The following is a 17,737-nucleotide window of genomic DNA, read 5'->3' on the forward strand; positions in this document are numbered from 1 at the left end:
TGAAGCTGGCTGTGTTAGCCATGGAAACCATCACCTTTGGGAGGGAGCACAGCCCCCCTTCACTCCACGCTCCACTCGAGTGAGCGCTGCTCCATGCACAGGAACATCAGACCTTGGATTGAAAACAGCTCCGCACAGCCTGGAAGAAAGGGCCCTTCTCCGTCTTCCTCACACGGGCAGAAGACTGGAGAGGGGGCTGCCGAGGGAGGACCCTGGCGGGAGGAAGAGTGGTGTTCCCAGATGAGCAGGGGCCAGGTATGAGAGCCACTGTCCATGAACAATATGAGTCCCCTGACATCAGTGGTGCCCAGGCAGGGCTGTTGGGACCAGCTCCAAGGCTGGGAGAAGAGAGAGGGCCTCACCCACTCCAAGCCCTGGGCCTTGCGCTTAGCACTCCCAGCGCAGGCCTGGGGGCACCAGGCCATGAGCTCCCTGCCGTGAAGGTGTGGGACTGTGGGTTTCCAGTAGTGGGAGTCAGAGGTCACTGCCCAGCACCCACAGCTGCATGGTGAGGTTGGGGGAGCTGGACCACGTGGTCTGGGGGTGGGCCTCACACTGAGTTTCCTCTCTCTTTCTCTTTCTCCTGCTCTGCTGCCCGTGGTTGCTGCTGTTTCCTGATCCCAGGAGGTGGAGGTGAGTCCTCCATCCCCCTCCCTGCCTGGGCCTCTACACCCTCGTCCCGACCTCTCCCCCTTCCCTACCAGCATCCAGTGTGGAGGGGAGAATGAGGAATTGCAGGGAGAGGCTAGCAAGGATTCTAGACTTGGATTTGGGGGGATGCAGGGTCTGGGGGAGGCAGTGAGCAGGGCCTGGGGGGTGGGGAGCATCCGGGTGGAGGGAATTTTCACGTGGAAGCCTAGGCTCAGCCCTTTCCTCTTCTTGGCCCTGGATTTGAGCCAACCACTTACTCAGCTCTGGGATGAGAATCTGAGCCCTTCCCTCCTCTTCCACCCCCCTGTCCATTAGGATGACTACATCAAGAGCTGGGAGGACCATCAGCAAGGAGATGAAGGTAATTTGTCCCTCCCAGGGGGCCAGGGGGAAGGTGACTGATGCCCGTGAGGAGTGAGACTAGTGGAGGAGCCTGACCCGGGCCTTAGGGGCTCCTTGAGCAGCCAGACCCAAGTGGGGTGGGACTTGGGCGCTCCCTGGCTCTGCTTCCCTATTGATCTGTGTCCTGACCCTGTGTCCCTGCAGCCCTGGACACCACCAAGGACCCCTGCCAGAAGGTGAAGTGCAGCCGACACAAGGTGTGCATTGCCCAGGGCTACCAGCGGGCCATGTGCATCAGCCGCAAGAAGCTGGAGCACAGGTGAGGGGTGTGAGGAGCCGGGAGCCCTGGAGAGGGTTTGCCCAAAGAGCAGGGGCTTCACTGAGTTCTCTCTTATCTTAAGTAATCTATTGGTGCAAAACAAAATACCCAAACTTTGTGGCTTGAAGCACAACAAGCAGTGATTATCTTACATAGGTTTTGAGGGTCAGGAATCCAGAAGTAGTCTTGTTGGATGGTTCTGGCTCAAGATCTAGCATGAGGTTATAATAAAAACACTGGCGGGGGCTGCCAGCATCTGAAGGCATGGTCAGGGCTGGGGACTCTGCTTCCAAGCTCACTCCCATGGCTGTTGGTTGCAGGCCTCAGTTCCTAGTTGTGTGGACCTCTCCATGCGGCTGCTGGAGTATCCTCACCACATGGCAGCAGTCTGCCCCCAAAGCAAGTGCCTGAGAGAGACGGGGAAGAAGCTACAGTGTCCTCGAAGTCATACGTCATTACTTTTGCCCCCTTCTATTCATTAGAAGCAAGTCAGTAGGTACTCTCTAGGGGAGGGGAATTAGTCTCCATCTTTTGAAGGGAGGGATGTCAAAGAACTTATGGCTGTATTTTAAAACCACCAAAGCACCTGAGAACAATCCCCAAACACTGAGGGACCCAGGTAAAGACACATCTTTCTCAGCATTGGCGTCTGCGTCTGTGACACCAATAAATTGGACCAGGTAGTTTGAGGGTCTTCCAGCTCTGACATGCAATGACTTCATGAAGTCTTTAAGATTCTAACTTCTGAGGCTCACGGAGAAGGGTAAGGTGGGGGGCATTTGAGCATGACCTGGTTCTAGCCCAAGTACAAAACCTGCCTGGCTACAAGACCCCCATTTCCCTTTTTTGAATCATAGACTCAGAGACTTAGGCTCACGATGTTAGATGCCCACAGGGGTCTGGCAGGTGACGGACATGAGTAAGAGGGGTGGCCAGGGACCCTCTGTAGAGCACAGGCCCGTGGAGAGGGGCAGCAGCTTCTCGGCACAGCCCATTATTAGCTATGTGGGGATTCATGGCCTGGACTACCAAATCTTCCGTTTTGCTAAGAAAAGCCAGAAATCCAGATTTGTATGTGAACTCTCCTATTTTGTAAGTATAAATAATGGGGAAGGAGCATATGGGAACATTGTAATTTTTACATGATTATTCTGTAAAACTACAACTTCTAATTTAAAAAAAAATTTTTTTTTAAATAAACAACCTGTAATAACAAAACCTTGGTGACCAAGGAAAACAGGCCTGCAGGCCAGATGTGGTCCACAGTCTGTCAGTTTGCACCCTTGAGTTCGGTCTGATGCCTTAAGGAAATGTTCCTCCCCTTTACCTATCACACAGTAACTCCTGGGAAAGGGGAAGTGGGGTCTGTGCCCCCTTGGTTCCCCCCTTATGAGCTGGAGGAGAATCACCCATGGGTCCAGAAGGGGAAGGTGGCTGGCTGGGGGTGGGGGGCGCGGTAGAGGGCAGGGCAGGAGGCGGCTGCATCTGCTGGGGCCAGTTCTTGTTAGAGCGGGTCTCGTGCGCCCTGCCTTCCCGTGTCCCTGCCCTGTTTCATTTTCGCTTCCCCCCATCCTTCTCCTCTTGTAGGATCAAGCAGCCTACCCTGAAACTCCATGGAAACAAAGACGCCGTCTGCAAGCCTTGTCACATGGCCCAGCTTGCCTCCGTCTGTGGCTCTGATGGTCACACTTACAGCTCAGTGGTGAGGCCCCTTCCCCAGGGGGGACGACTCACGGGGGTGCTTCCCCAGGGGTTCCAGGTGCCAACGTGGGGCCAGGGAGGCCCCCCCAATCAGGCCTTCAATGTAGCAAACAGTAGTAAGGACACTGCAGCTGCAGGCCCTGCAGCCCTGACCTGGGGCTGCCCAAACATCTGCCAGACCCAGACCCCCCTGGCCCTGGCCTCAGGCAGATGTGTGGGGGGGGGCAGGGCCTGGGACATGTGGACAGATGTCAAAGTGAGATCAGGGCTTTGGGAAGCACGGAGGGACCTGGCAAGCTTTCAGCAGCCAGCACGGGGGTGTCCTGGGAGAGGAGAATTTGATTCCTCCGCTTGCCGATGATGTGGAAAGAACAGTTGTTTGGAGAACGAACCCCCACTTTATGGGATTTCTGTGGGGGTTAAATGAGACACTATTTGTGAGAGCATTTAATAGACTTTAAGGGGCCATAGAAATGCCGGTTGAACAATGAGGAGTCAGGAGTTGCTGGGGTTGGGAGGGCACAAACCAGCAGCCCGTTAGGATTGGGTTGGGGGCTTTGGAAGCCTCCAGAGGTGAGGTGCGGATTAAACGTCCCCACAGTGGGTGATGAGCGACACCGGGGAGAAGGGAGAGAGCAGGAGCAGCGTGCAGGCTGAGGGCAGGAGCTCCGTGTAGGAGGCAGGAGGGATGAAAAGGAGACAGAGAGGAAGGCGGGTGAGAGGAGTGCTGTGTCACAGATTCGAGGGCAGAGAGAGGCCGCGGCAGGAAGCTGCGGTTCATGCGGGGGGTGAAGCAAGTCCCAGGCCCGTCTGAGCCTCCGTGTTTTCTGCTGAGCACAAGGAACATGCTCCTCCCTCCCAGGGCAGGCCGGGAACAGAACGAGGGAACTTTGGAAGACGCCACCAGGAGCCCCTGCCTGATAGCGGGCGGCCCACGAGAGAAACGCGACAGGCTTGGGGAAAGGCTCTCACAGCAAGGAATAGGGGCTTCTCCAGGCTTAAGCCATTTGCAGAAAGCCAAAATCAGTACGTGTTCACGAGATGGTAGCTCTGGGTGTGTGTGTGTGTGTGTTTTAACATTTTTTAAAATTAGTTTTAAAATTTTTTTTTAAAAATATGACAAGAAAGAAACAAACATTCTTAACATATGATCATTCCGTTCTACATATATAATCAGTAATCACAATATCATCACATAGTTGCATATTCATCATCATGATCATTTCTTAAACATTTGCATCAATTCAGAAAAAGAAATAGACAGCAGAAAAAGAAATAAAATGAAAACAGAAAAAAAAATTATACATACCATACCCCTTACCCCTCCCTTTCACTGATCACTAGCATTTCAAACTAAATTTAACATTTGCTCCCCCTATTATTTATTTTTATTCCATATGTTCTACTCGTCTGCTGACAAGGTAGATAAAAAGAGCATCAGACACAAGGTTTTCACAATCACACAGTTACACTGTGAAAGCTGTATCATTACATAATCATCATCAAGGAACATGGCTACTGGAACACAGCTGTACATTTTCAGGCAGTTCCCTCCAGCCTCTCCATTACATCTTGAATATCAAGGTGATGTCTACTTAATGCATAAGAATAACCTCCAGGATAACCTCTCAACTCTGTTTGGAATCTCTCAGCCATTGACACTTTGTCTCATTTCACTCTTCCCCCTTTTGGTCGAGAAGGTTTTCTCAATCCCTTGATCCTGAGTCTTAGCTCATTCTAGGATTTCTGTCCCACGTTGCCAGGAAGGTCCACACCCCTGGGTGTCATGTCCCGCGTAGACAGGAGGAGGGTGATGAGTTTGCTTGTTGTGTTGGCTGGAGAGAGAGGCCACATCGGAGCAACAAAAGAGGTTCTCTTGGGGGTGACTCTTAGGCCTAATTTTAAGTAGGCTTGATCTATCCCCTGTGGGGTTAAGTTTCATATGAACAAACCCCAAAACTGGGGGCTCAGCCTATAGCTTTGGTTGTCCACACTGCTTGTGAGAATATCAAGAATTCAACTTGGGGAGGTTGAATTTTTTTTAAATTAATTTATTTATTAATTAAAAAAAAATTTAACAACAAACAAACTAAAACATTAACATGTGATCATTCCATTGTACATATATAATCAGTAATTCACAATATCATCACTTAGTTGCATATTCATCATTTCTTAGAACATTTGCATCAATTCAGAAAAAGAAATTAAAGAGAAATAAAAAGACAACAGAAAAAGAAATAAAACGAAAACAGAAAAAAAAAGATTATACATACCATACCTCTTACCACACGCTTTAATTGATCACTAGCACTTCAAACTAAATTTAACATTTGTTCCCCCATTATTTATTTTTATTCCATATGTTCTACTCATCTGTTGACAAGGTAGATAAAAGGAGCATCAGACACAAGGTTTTCACTATCACACAGTCACATTGGGAAAGCTATATCATTCTACAATCATCATCAAGAAACATGGCTACTGGAACACAGCTCCACATGTTCAGGCAGTTCCCTCCAGCCTCTCTGTTATGTCTTAACTAAACAGGTGATACCTATGTAATGCATAAGAATAACCTCCAGGATAACCTCTCGACTCTGTTTGGAATCTCTCAGCCATTGACACTTTGTCTCATTCCTTGCTGCTGAGTCTCAGTTCATTCTAGGATTTCTGTCCCACGTCGCCAGGAAGGTCCACACCCCTGGGAGTCATGTCCCACGTAGACAGGGGGATGGTGGTGAGTTTGCTTGTTGTGTTGGCTGGAGAGAGAGGCCACATCTGAGCAATGAAAGAGGTTCTCTTGGGGGTGACTCTTAGGCCTAAAGTTTAAGTAGACTTGACCTATCCTTTGTGGGGTTAAGTTTCATCTGAGCAAACCCCAAGTCTGGGGGCTCAGCCTATAGCTTTGGTTGTCTGCACTGCTTGTGAGAATATCAAGAATTCAACTTGGGAAAGTTGAATTTCTCCCTGTTGTCACCATTCCCTGAAGGGGACTTTGCAAATAATTTTCCACTCACTGATCGAATCACTCTGGGATTCATCGGGGCATCACTCTGGACAAACCAACAAAATCTCATGTCCTACCCAAGATTCCAAGTACTTATGGTGTTCAATCAAGCTGTCTACATAAGTTATATTAGGAAATGCACTAGTCAAAACATAAATTTTGTATGGGGAGGCTGAATTTTCCCCCATTCTCACCATTCCCCAAAGGGGATTTGGCAAATACTTTTTTATTCACTGATCAAATCACTCTGGGATTTATCAGGGCATCACTCTGGACAAACCAACATGTTTTAATGTTTTTAATTGTAAAACATAACATATATACAAAGCAAAGAAAGAAAAAGCAATAATTTTCATAGCACACTTCAATAAGCAGTTACAGAACAGATCCCAGAGTTTGTCATGTGCTACCATTCCACCATCTCAGATTTTTCCTTCTAGCTGCTCCAAAACTACTGGAGGCTAGAAGGCATATTAATATAGTGATTCAGCAGTCATGCTCATTTGTTAAATCCTGTTTTCTGGTATACCTCCTCCTTCTCCTCTGATCCCTCTCCCAATCTATAGGGATCCATGGGCAACGCCCTTTACGACTTTTTATGTTGAGAAGGGGTGTCAACACTAAAGGAGTGGGAGGTATAATTAATTGATAATCTTGGAGAGGTTGGTCCCTCTGGGTTTTAGGGTTTATCTGACCTAGGAACCCTCCAGGAATTACAGGTTTCAGGAAAGCAAACAGTGCATGAAACCTTTATAGAGTCTCAGTTTGAGCCCTAGGTGCTCTCAAGAGTCAACAGGAGTGATGTTGGTTGGGGTTTAGCAAACCATAGCAATTGGCAATATCTAGCTGAAGCTTGCATAAGCGTAGCCTCCAGAATAGTCTCTTGGCTCTATTTGATCTTTCTTGTTCACTGATGCCTTATTTTTTTAAACTTATTTTTTATTGTATAATATAACATATATACAAAGCAAAGAAAGAAAAAAGCAATAGTTTTCAAAACACTCTTCAACAAGTAATTACGGGACAGATCCCAGTTTGTCATGGGCTACCATAAAGATCCTCTCAGATTTTTCCTTCTAGCTGCTCCAGAACATTGAATATATATATATCATTACTTTCTTTTCCTTTTTTTGTGAAAAATAACATATATACAAAAAAATCAATAAATTTCAAAGCACATCGCCACAATTAGTTGTAGAACAGATTTTAGAGTTCGGTATGGGTTACCATTCCACAATTTTAGGCTTTTACTTCTAGCGGCTCTAAGATATTGGAGACTAAAAGAAATATCAATATAATGATTCAGCAATCACACTCATTTGTTAAACCCTGCCTTCTCTTTCTATCCCTCTCTTTAGGGATATTTGGGCTGTGGCCATTCTAACTTTTTCATGTTGGAAGGGACTGTCAGTAATATGGGGTGGGGGGGTAGGGGGATGGAACTAGCTGATGTTCTGGAGAGGCTGGGCCCTCTAGGTTTCAGGACTTCTCAGGTCCAGGGACCCATCTGGAGGTTGTAGGTTTCTGGAAAGTTACCCTAGTGCATCTGATGCCTTATTTTTTTACACTTCTTTTCTGTGTTTTGGTCCAGAGGGGTTGTCAATCCCACCATGCCAGGACCAGGCTCATCCCTGGGAGTCACGCCCCACCTTGTCAGGGAGAAGATGGTAGCTGTGTGTTTTTAAGAGAACCGAGGAAAGACTGCTGGAGGCTGTGGTCAGAAGGCCACAGAGGGAAGGTTCCAGAAGGGAGGGAGCCAACCACAAATTACACAGAGACATAGGAGGAGGGTAGGCAGGAAGGTAGAGAGGGACGGGCAGTAGTCAGCTAAAGCAGGTGAGGGGATCAGTGGTGGTAAGCGATGGGGAGACGGGTGCCCTGGAGAAGACAGGGATACAGAGAGGGCGGAAGAGGGACCTCTGGGAGCCGTGGATGGCGCGGACAGTTCCCTGGCCCTGCTGTCCATCCCGCTGTGCACCGTGGTCTGTGGAGGGAGAGGAGCCCTCCCAGGCCGTTCACAGAGATCAACAGAGAGGGTAGATGTGGCTGTCGTGGTCAGCCCGGGAGTGCCCCCACCTGCGGGGACCTGAGGGCTGAGACTCCACCACCCAGCCTGACCTTTCCTCCCTCGCAGTGTAAGCTGGAGCAGCAGGCATGCCTGAGCAGCAAGCAGCTGTCGGTGAGATGCGAGGGCCCCTGTCCCTGCCCCACGGAGCAGGCCACCTCCTCCAGCACCGATGGGAAGCCAGGTGAGGGTGCACTCGGCCACAGCCCAGCCGGGGGAAGGGCTGCTCTGCTAGCCTCCCTGGGCGCCTCCTTCGGGGGAGAGGTTCAGCCAAGCGGAAAGTGCCAAAAACAGGGAAAGCCCCGAGGGCCCTGGGGGCCAGCGAGCTGGTAACCCAGAGTTGGCGTGCTTGGCATTCAGCCCTCCTTTCTCTTCCCTGGGTCTCGAGAAGGTGGGGTGGAGGGCAGGGACTCATCCACAGGGAGCCTGGAGTTGTTTGTTTTTAGTGCCAAGAAGGCAGGAGGAAGGTGGGAAAGGTGGCATCTGCAGGGCAGGATCCTGGCTGAGATCAGACTCACCACTTCACCCCACATTCATCCTTCACTCCCTTCTCCCTGTGCGGCTGACTGCAGAGACCTGCACGGGCCAGGACCTGGCAGACCTAGGGGATCGGCTGCGGGACTGGTTCCAGCTCCTGCATGAGAACTCCAAGCAGAACGGCTCAGCCAGCAGTGGAGCCAGCCCTGCCAGCGGTATGGGGTCTCTGCTCGGGAGGAGGGAGGAAGGTGACGAGGGCAAAGCAGTGAGGAGGTATCCACTGGGGTCAGTCCAACTTGTGTGCCCTCCTGTCAGATGCTGAGCCTGGCCATCTGGACCTATAAAAGAGCCAAACCCCAGGACAAGGAGAGGTTGGGCTCAACTGCAGTGGAAGGGATGTGGGTTAGCTTTAGGAAGAACTTCTTAAAATGTGGAAGGAGCTTAAACCCTGGAATGGGTAGCCAAGGGAAAGGAAGGAATTATTTTCCATGAAGGGCTTTCAAAACACAAATTTGAATGGTTTAAGTGCAGTCCCGTCTAGAGGTAGAGGAGTGGACCTTTGGCCATTCCTGAGTTTCTTGACGCCATGATGAAATTCAGAGCTGCTCTGACCCTCAACAGAGGGTTGGGCTGATGGAGGGATGGCTGGATGGAGGGATGGATGGAGAGATTTAACTTGAGCGTGTCTGAACTCTGGTCTTCTTCCCCAGGCCTGGACAAGAGTCTGGGGGCCAGCTGCAAGGACTCCATCGGCTGGATGTTCTCCAAGCTGGACACGAGCGCTGACCTCTTCCTGGACCAGATGGAGCTGGCTGCCATCAACCTCGACAAGTATGAGGTCTGCATCCGCCCCTTCTTCAACTCCTGTGACACCTACAAGGATGGCCGGGTCTCCACTGCCGAGTGGTGCTTCTGCTTCTGGAGGGAGAGTGAGTGTGGCCCCTCTCCTGAACCCTGGCCCTCTTGGGTGGCCTCTGCACCTACCTCTGGGCAGCAGTCGTTAGAGTGGACGGAGGGGAGCAAAACCCAAAGTCAGAGAGGTTCCCTCTTAGCCCCTTCCCCAGACCCAAACTCTTCCAGCTTATCCACTTCCTGCATCCTCTCAGGATCTCACCTGCTGGAGCCCGGGGAAAGTAGCACTTTTAACTGTCTTCCTTGACACACTCCAAGGGAGATCCAGGCTTTGTGGGTCCTGAAGCCTGTGCACTTTAGGATGGCTCTTTTAAGAAAGAATACTAAGAATTACAAATGTAAAATTTCTCGAGCCCCTCAGGGGGCCTCGGTGAGGCTGTGGAAGTGAGGGTGCAGAGCCTACTGGGCTTCTCGAGGATTCCGTGTCCTGGCACACCCTGCATTCTTTGCCCCTAGTAGGTGATTATGTAGGTTATCGTTAGCCTTAGGGATGTGGCAACATTTGTTAGCTGTATGGGCCCCAAACTAGAAATGGAAGTGTGCTTAGAGATCATTTAGGCCAGGTAAAAAATGCCATTTATGGGGAAACTGAGTCTTGAGGGTTCTGCAGACCAGCCAGCTCGGAGCTGGGCTGTCCTGCCTCACTGGCTGGTTCCTGCCCTCGTGTGCTGGGAGCAGCACAGCACCAGCAGCCAGAAACTAAAGTTTTGGCTAAGGTTGACCACCTGCCAGTCTGAGACCCTTTGGGCAAGTAACCAAATCTTTCCGAGTCCAGTTTCTTCACCTGAATCAGGAGACAACAATACCTGCTTCAGAGACTGTTGTGAGGCTGAATTGAGGTAATCGATGTGCAAAGCACCCTGGAAAGCGCAAATCCGCTCCTGACCGGAGGTGTTCTGACCCGCTTTAGAGCCGCTGGCTGCTCGCCCATCCCCTTTGCTGTATTGATCGCTCCAGGCCTTTTACGTTCATGGCCTTTGAAGCTCGTTTCATCCATGCTGTGGATGGGAATTGTTCTCATTTTATACTCAGGCAGGCCTCCAGCTGAGAGGCCCGGCACCTTCCCAAGGTCACAGCAACAAGTGAGAGGATTTGCTGCCAGTGATTTTCAGGCCAGGGGTTCCGGCTGTGTGTTCTCCCTGGGCCTCATCCGGGTTTCTGTCCGTCATCCCACACTCCTCTTCTGAATTCTCTCGGTTCATCCCATGCTCCCTCAGAGAGTCTGAGGTTGTGGCTTTCGGGGGTCCTCATCCCATCCCATAGAGCTGATGGTTGTTCTCCCCCAGTTGGAGGCTGAGGTTTCCTTCCCATAGAGTCCCCGTGTGAGTCTTAGGGAGTTTAGAAGGACCAGCTCATCCCACCGTCACCATGGAGTGACCCCGTAACAAGGGCTGGGTGTTGCCATCTCGCAGAGACCCCTGCCTGGGGTTCTCAGCCTTGAGGGTTCTCAGCGCGTCCCACCGGCACCACAGGACAACCCCCATCAGAGGCCACTTCTCTCCCTGCAGAGCCCCCCTGCTTGGCAGAGCTGGAGCGCATCCAAATCCAGGAGGCTGCCAAGAAGAAGCCAGGTGAGGGGGCTGGGCAGTGCTCAGGGGCACAGGCAAGGAGGGGTCTCCACCCCCTGGACATTGTGGAAGACACACACCCAGAGGAGGCTGTGGCCTAGGAAGAAACTCCCCTCCTGTCTATATCCCCAGGGTGGGGCAGGGGCTCCCGATCAGCACCTCGATGAGTGTGTGCTAAACTCTAATCTTGTGCCTACCCGCCTTGGGGCTAGGGATTGGGAGCCTAGAACCTTCCATTCAGTTCAGTTCAGCAAATGCTTCCCCAGCCCTGCTTGTGTGCAGAGCCCAGGGGAGGCCCTCCCACAGGCAGATACTAACTATTCAGCAAACACCGAGGGCTGGCCCTGGAGAGACAAAACCCACAAACCCAGCCCAGATCAGAACCCTGGGCCACATGGATCTCTCCCTGCCCTCGTGGAGAACGCAGGCTAGTTGGGAAAATGCACAGCACACAAGTAAGCACACTCAGAGCCTCACATACAAGGAGAGGATCTGGGTGCTGAGTGAGGATGGGAAGGGATGTAAGATGCTTGGGGGTCAGCAATGCCTCTGAGGTGAGGAGCTCGGGTGCAAGGGAAGACCTGAGGGCTGAGAATGAACCTGCCAAGTGCAGGGCTGTGGACAGGAAGAAGTTTGAGGCCCTTGGGGAACAGAGAAAAGGATCCATGTGGCTGAAGCTTAGTGTTGAGGGGGTCAGGGGCTCGAGATGCCCCATCTCACAGGGCCTTGTAGATCCTTGCAGGTGGCCTGGCACTTAGCTGGGTGATGAGACCAGTACATGAAACAGAACCCTGTTCCTGCCCGGAAGCGAGCTCCATATTGCTGTGGGCCCAGCCCCCTTATGAGCCAGTGGCGAGGACCCCCTTAGCCCGATCGTCCCCCCAGAGGCAGGCCTGTCTTTCTGTGTCCTCAGCTCTCCCTGAACCTAGGGTGCCCATCCTCATGGTCCCAGGTATTCTAATTGTCCTTGTGTGTGTCTCATTCCCCCTCTAAGTGGGCATGCCCCACCCCAGGGGACCACTCTCAAGAGATGTCCATGGAGTGGGTGAGGAGGGGCAGGTTGGGGCCTGACGGAGAGTGAGTTGGGGGGGCTGGGGAGGGGGGCCTGGGCCTTCCCAGCTGGGGACAGGCAGCCCAGGGACGTGGTGCTGGGATGAATAGGCTGTCCTAAAGGGCTCGAGCCAGGACTGCGAGGAAGCTGAGGGGGTAAAGGAGCTGGATGGGGCAGGGTGTATCACAGGGGCCCACACAGGTCATTTGGGGAGACAGGTCTTCTCGTCTCCGATCTGGGGGCTGCACGAGATGCTGGTACCCAGTCCTGGTGACTGGGCTCCCAGCCCCTGGGGGCCTGTTCATGCCCAAGGCCCTGGCTGCCTCTGCAGGACATGCCTCCCCGGGCCCTGCTGTGACCCTGCTGGACCATGTCCCATCAGGAGTCTTCATCCCGAGCTGCGACGAGGACGGCTACTACCGGAAAATGCAGTGTGACCAGAGCAGCGGCGACTGCTGGTGCGTGGACCAGCTGGGCCTGGAGCTGACCGGCACCCGCCTGCACGGGAGCCCCGACTGCGGTAAGGGGCAGCCTGCGATTCCAGGGCGAGCCGCAGGCAGAGGGGCGGGCAGGTTGCCTAAGCACCCCCGCACTCCCCCCACTGCTTCTCCTCACAGATGACCTCGTGGGTTTCTCGGGGGACTTCGGCAGCGGCGTCGGCTGGGAGGACGAGGAGGAGAAGGAGACAGAGGAGGCCGGCGAGGAGGCTGAGGAGGAGGAGGGAGAGGCGGGAGAGGCAGACGACGGAGGCTACATCTGGTAGACGGCCCGTGGGCGCCGGGGCGGGCCGGGAGCCGGTGGGGGAGATGGGCCAGCCGAGACCCGCAGAGACGCAGGCAGCTTAGCAGATGGATCCGGAGACGATGGTCCAAGGACCCTGACTCCAGCGGGGCAGGGCGGGCATATGCGTGTGCGTGTGCGTGGTGCGTGCGTGGCATGGACGGCTGGGTGTGCAAGTGCACGTGTGTGTGTGTACGTGTGGCATGCGCTGACAAACGTGTCCTTGATCCACACTGCCCCTGGCAGAAGTGAGTCGCCCAAAGGCCCCTTGGGCCTCCGTGAAGTCGCTTTCTTTCCATTTGGGGTTGGGTTTTAAATACACATATTCACACATTACACACACACACACACACACACACACACACACACACACACGTGAGGTTGAAAGTGGTGACGCAGGATGCCCCCTGGTCACGCCCTGCCCCACCCTGACCCCCTGTGGTTCCCTGTCCTGATTTGCTGTCCTCAGCTCCCCCCAGCCCTCCCCCTCCCTCTCCTTCTCCCTCCCTGTTCTGGAGTCAACCTCGAGGCTGAGGAAGTGGCCCCACTGTGGGGAGGGACTGCAGAGAGCTGTCCACTGGGCCCATTAGGCTGAGATGCCCACCAGCCTCAGACATCCAGCCACAGCAAGCCCTTTGCTGGATGCCCAAGTGCTGGAGAAACTCTCTGGACCCCAAATTGGTGTGACCTGAGGAGGCCAAGAAGGAGCTAAGGCAGAAGCTGGGAGCAGGGGCGAGGTTCGGCCTTGCCAGTTGTCTGCAGTCCTCCCTGATTCAGCAGGTGGAGGAGCCGAGGTGGGGACAGCCCTGTGTGCCGCACCCAGGGATAGCTCAGACTCTTCCTGGAGTAGAGATTCCTTGGGGCTCTCAGGTGGGGCCTCAGGTGGGGCCTCTTGGAGGGAGGAGGCAGTGGGTGGCAGTTGAGCCTCTCCCGGCTCCCACTTGGTGCAGGTTTGTGGGGTCTGCACCTCCCCTGCCCCCTTGTTGGGGGGGGTCCCTTGCCCACTCTAGGGAGCCTGAGGATCAGGAGCAGCAAGTGAGGGGCCTGGGTCTGGCTAAGACTGTGGGTGTGCCCATCTCCCTCCCCCAGACCCTTTAAAGGAAAAAGTTACGAGAGGTTCCAGCTCTCCCAGATTGCGATACTTTCTCCAACTCTCCCTTTCAAGGGACAGGAACCAACAGGCCTGGTCCCATCCCAGCTTCTGTCAACCCTTGGGGTTTCCCTCTCTCCCCTCTGATTTTGAAAGGTCCATTTGAAGCCCTATAGTGTTATGAAAAGTCAGAGGGGACAGGACCTGGGACCCCTGGATTCTGAAGCCACACCTCACTCCTCCCCAAGACCTCCTTTCCAAGTAAGTGGGAGCCAGGATGGATGCAGAGGGGCCCCATTTTTTCCCCTGGCCATCCCGTTCTCCCTGCTGAAGCAAATTCCTTAACACATTTAGTGAAGAATTTCTTACCAGGACTTGGGCCTCTGGTGTCCTTCTGAGCGTGTGAGCGCTGTGTGTGTGTGCGTGTGTGCATGTGTGTGTGTGTGTGTGTGCATGCGCGTGTGTGAGCCTGTGGGCTGGGCCAGCGACTGTGCGGGTAGGGGGTGGGGGCAGCGCGGTGGGCCCCCTCGGTGAGGGTCACAGCCTAGCTCTCCCCCAGCTTCTCCCTGTGTCCGCTTTCGGGAAGAACCTCACCCTGCCGCCCCTTTACTCCACCCTGGAATCGACATCCTCCGAGTCCTCTCTTGGGGGAAATAATGAAACCCCAGTTAGCCCCGTAAGCCGCTTCTCATTCGCAGCAGAGCCGCGGCGCCGGGTTGTTCCAGCCCCGCCGCCCCCGCCCCCGCCCCCTGCCCCGCGCTTCCTCCCCGGCCCCGCCCCGCTCCGGGAGAAGCTGTCGCCCGCCAGCCCTGTTCTCTGAGCCGCCAGCAATTCTGACCCGGAGCTACTTGAAACTTCCTGCTCTCGCTGGGACTGGGGTCTTGTTGGTCTCTTCTCTCGGCCCCAGCTCGGACTTCTCGGCCTGTCCTCCTTGGGGGGCAGCTGTGGGTGGTGCTGGGATGGGGAGGGGGTGGAGAGGAAGAGGCGTCCCTCATCCTCTCCCTGTCCCACCCTCCTGGGGGACGCCCGTGCACTTTGTGTCTGGGTCTCCTGGTTGGCACGTTTCTATGACCCTGTAAATACGTTTTAGAAAGAAAGCAAAAGAAACTACACCCTGGTGGGACTGCAGGGTGCAGCCTCGCCCATCTCTGAACCCCTCACCTCCACCTTGCGTTTCACCCCACTCTCTGAGACTGAACGCCCCCACCTACCCTAAGGTAGTCAAAAGAGTTTGCAGTCAGGCCAAGCACCTCCAGGTGACTTTTTGTCAGACGAGCTTGAGGTTTCCTCCTGGAGAAGGGGGCGGGTTGGGCCTCCCTCAGCTCCCAGGACGTGTGGCCTCCACCACGCTGCCTCCTGGCCCCTCCCCGGCCCCTCCACACTGACGGCCTCTCCCCCCTCCAGCCCCCCTGGCTTAGGCAGGGAGGGGGACTAGGGCTGCATTGAAGACAGCTCAACCAAATTTTGAAAGAACAGCTCCTGGCCTGGCCCTGAAGCCGCCCCTGGCCGCCCCAGGGCCCCCCCTTAGCCTGTGGGTGCTGGGGAGATGGGTTTGTCTAAGATGGAGGCTGACTGGGATTGGAGAGAATAAATGTGCCTTGAGAGACCACTCAGAGAGAGCCCCTGGGTGATGGGGAGGGGAAGGGTGGCAAAGGTGGTGAAAGCACAGGGGACATCGTGGCCACCCCCATGTCCACGTGTGGTCCAGCCTGTGTGGCTTTAGAGGGCAGGCCACCCATTCACCCTTTCATGACCTCCATCTGCCTCCAACTTCACTCTGAGTGGGCTCCCATGGTGTCAACCTCAGAACCCTCCATTTCGCCAAAGCTCTGAGCCCTCAGCCCTTGGGGAGTAGGAACGGCTGACCTTTGACACCTGGGGTCCTGGTGCGAATGTGGGCTAGCAGGGGTCAAAGGGAAGAGACACGGGGGGTGCAAAATGAGACTCGAGACATCCGAGGAAGTCCCAAGCAGAGCAAACTGCTTTGTAGCCTGAAGCCTCCTTAAACTGTGTCATGTGCAATAACCGAGCTTAGAGTTAAGAATCGTGTTTAAGTGCTTGGATTTCCGTCCGTATATTTAAGTGCTGAAATCGTATCTCTCAGTAATTTTAGATGTCTTAAACAAAAAAATCGAAAAATCAAGTGTTAGACTGTGTGTGTGCACCGACGGGCACTCAGGCGCCCTGCGGATCGCTAGCCCTCTCCTTTCCCCGCCCCCCTCCCCCTACACCACCATCCCCATGGCCACTTGGGGACCCCACCTCTTGTCGTCTTTATCTGCCTATTACTCAGCCTAAGGAAACAAGTACACTCCACACATGCATAAAGGAAATCAAATGTTATTTTTAAGAAAATGGAAAATAAAAACTTTATAAACACCACCTGCTGGCAGTGCTCTCCTTACTCTCCCCCTTGGTGTTATTTTTTTTTTAACTTTTTATTAATAAAACCAATCAACATACAATATGAACATTCTTTTTTCATCACATAGTTGTATGTGCATCATCATGATCTTTTCTTAGAACATTTGCATCAATTCAGAAAAAGAAATTAAAAGAAAACAGAAAAAAAAATTCATACACACCATACCCCTTACCCCTCCCTTTCATTGATCACTAGTATTTCAATCTACTAAATTTATTTTGACATTTGTTCCCCCTATTATTTATTTATTTTTAATCCATAAGTTTTACTCATCTGTCCATAAGGTAGATGAAAAGGAGCATCAGACGCAAGGTTTTCACAATCACACAGTCACATTGTGAAAGCTATATCATTATACAATCATCTTCAAGAAACATAGCTACTGGAACACAGCTCTACGTTTTCGGGCAGTTCCCTCCAGCCTCTCTGTTATGCCTTAACTAAACAGGTGATATCTATTTAATGCATAAGAATAACCTCCAGGATAACCTCTCGACTCTGTTTGGAATCTCTCAGCCATTGACACTTGGTCTCATTTCACTCTTCCCCCTTTTGGTCGAGAAGGTTTTCTCAATCCCTTGATGCTGGGTCTCAGCTCATTCTAGGATTTCTGTCCCACGTTGCCAGGAAGGTCCGCACCCCTGGGAGTCATGTCCCACATAGAGAGGGGGAGGGCAGTAAGTTTGCTTATCATGTTGGCTGGGAGAGAGGCCACATCTGAGCAACAAAGGAGGTTCTCTGGGGGTGACTCTAATTTTAAGTAGGCTTAGCCTATCCTGTGCAGGGTTAAGTTTCATATGAACAAACCCCAAGACTGGGGGCTCAGTCTATTGCTTTGGTTGTCCACACTGCTTGTGAGAATATCAAGAATTCTCCACTTGGGGAAGATGAATTTTCCCTCTCTGTTACGCCTTAACTAAACAGGTGATATCTATTTAATGCATAAAAATAACCTCCAGGATAACCTCTCGACTCCAAACAGAGTGCTATTTGGTGCTATTTTTTTGCAAAAATGGCATTCACAAATGAAGTCCTGTAATACAGATCCTCACGTTGGCACATTCCTCTTAGCCGCCTTCACAGAGGAGATGTCCCAGAGCGAAGGACCAGGAACAATTTACGCACACTTTTGGTATAGTTGCAAATATATATGCCATCTATATTTGTATATATGCAAGTGCCTCTATATTACAAAGCAGAGATCAAACCATACGTCTTGCTTAACATGATTTTTTTAAGCTACCTTATTAAGATATAATTCACATTTCATGCAATTCGCCCATTTGAAGGGGTACAGTTCACTGGCTTCTAGTATATTCTCAGAGTGTACAACCATCACCACAATT

At 52.5% G+C, this 17,737-nt stretch overlaps 1 protein-coding gene across 9 annotated transcripts in view; it reads left to right on the top strand.

Annotated features, from left to right (window-relative positions):
• SPOCK2 (SPARC (osteonectin), cwcv and kazal like domains proteoglycan 2) overlaps window positions 1-17,737 on the top strand; it is a 90,732-nt gene that overhangs the window by 13,995 nt on the left and 59,000 nt on the right. For 2 of the 9 annotated variants that reach the window (XR_013161518.1, XR_013161517.1), the window contains exons 1-9: window positions 835-1,012; window positions 1,198-1,312; window positions 2,900-3,014; window positions 8,158-8,272; window positions 8,661-8,780; window positions 9,276-9,494; window positions 10,986-11,048; window positions 12,428-12,616; window positions 12,714-12,855. Coding sequence is in view for 5 of the 9 variants with exons in the window: in XM_077125002.1 (XP_076981117.1) it covers window positions 625-633; window positions 967-1,012; window positions 1,198-1,312; window positions 2,900-3,014; window positions 8,158-8,272; window positions 8,661-8,780; window positions 9,276-9,494; window positions 10,986-11,048; window positions 12,479-12,616; window positions 12,714-12,859 (1,086 nt within the window). In the remaining 4 variants the exon portion in view is untranslated. Of the gene's footprint in view, window positions 1-624; window positions 634-834; window positions 1,013-1,197; window positions 1,313-2,899; window positions 3,015-8,157; window positions 8,273-8,660; window positions 8,781-9,275; window positions 9,495-10,985; window positions 11,049-12,427; window positions 12,617-12,713; window positions 16,349-17,737 lie in introns of those variants that run through there. The other 7 variants (XM_077125002.1, XR_013161519.1, XM_077124998.1 and 4 more) reach the window with 7 other exon arrangements.

This window comes from Tamandua tetradactyla, chromosome 13, assembly GCF_023851605.1.
Source record: "Tamandua tetradactyla isolate mTamTet1 chromosome 13, mTamTet1.pri, whole genome shotgun sequence".
Classification (NCBI taxonomy): domain Eukaryota; kingdom Metazoa; phylum Chordata; class Mammalia; order Pilosa; family Myrmecophagidae; genus Tamandua; species Tamandua tetradactyla.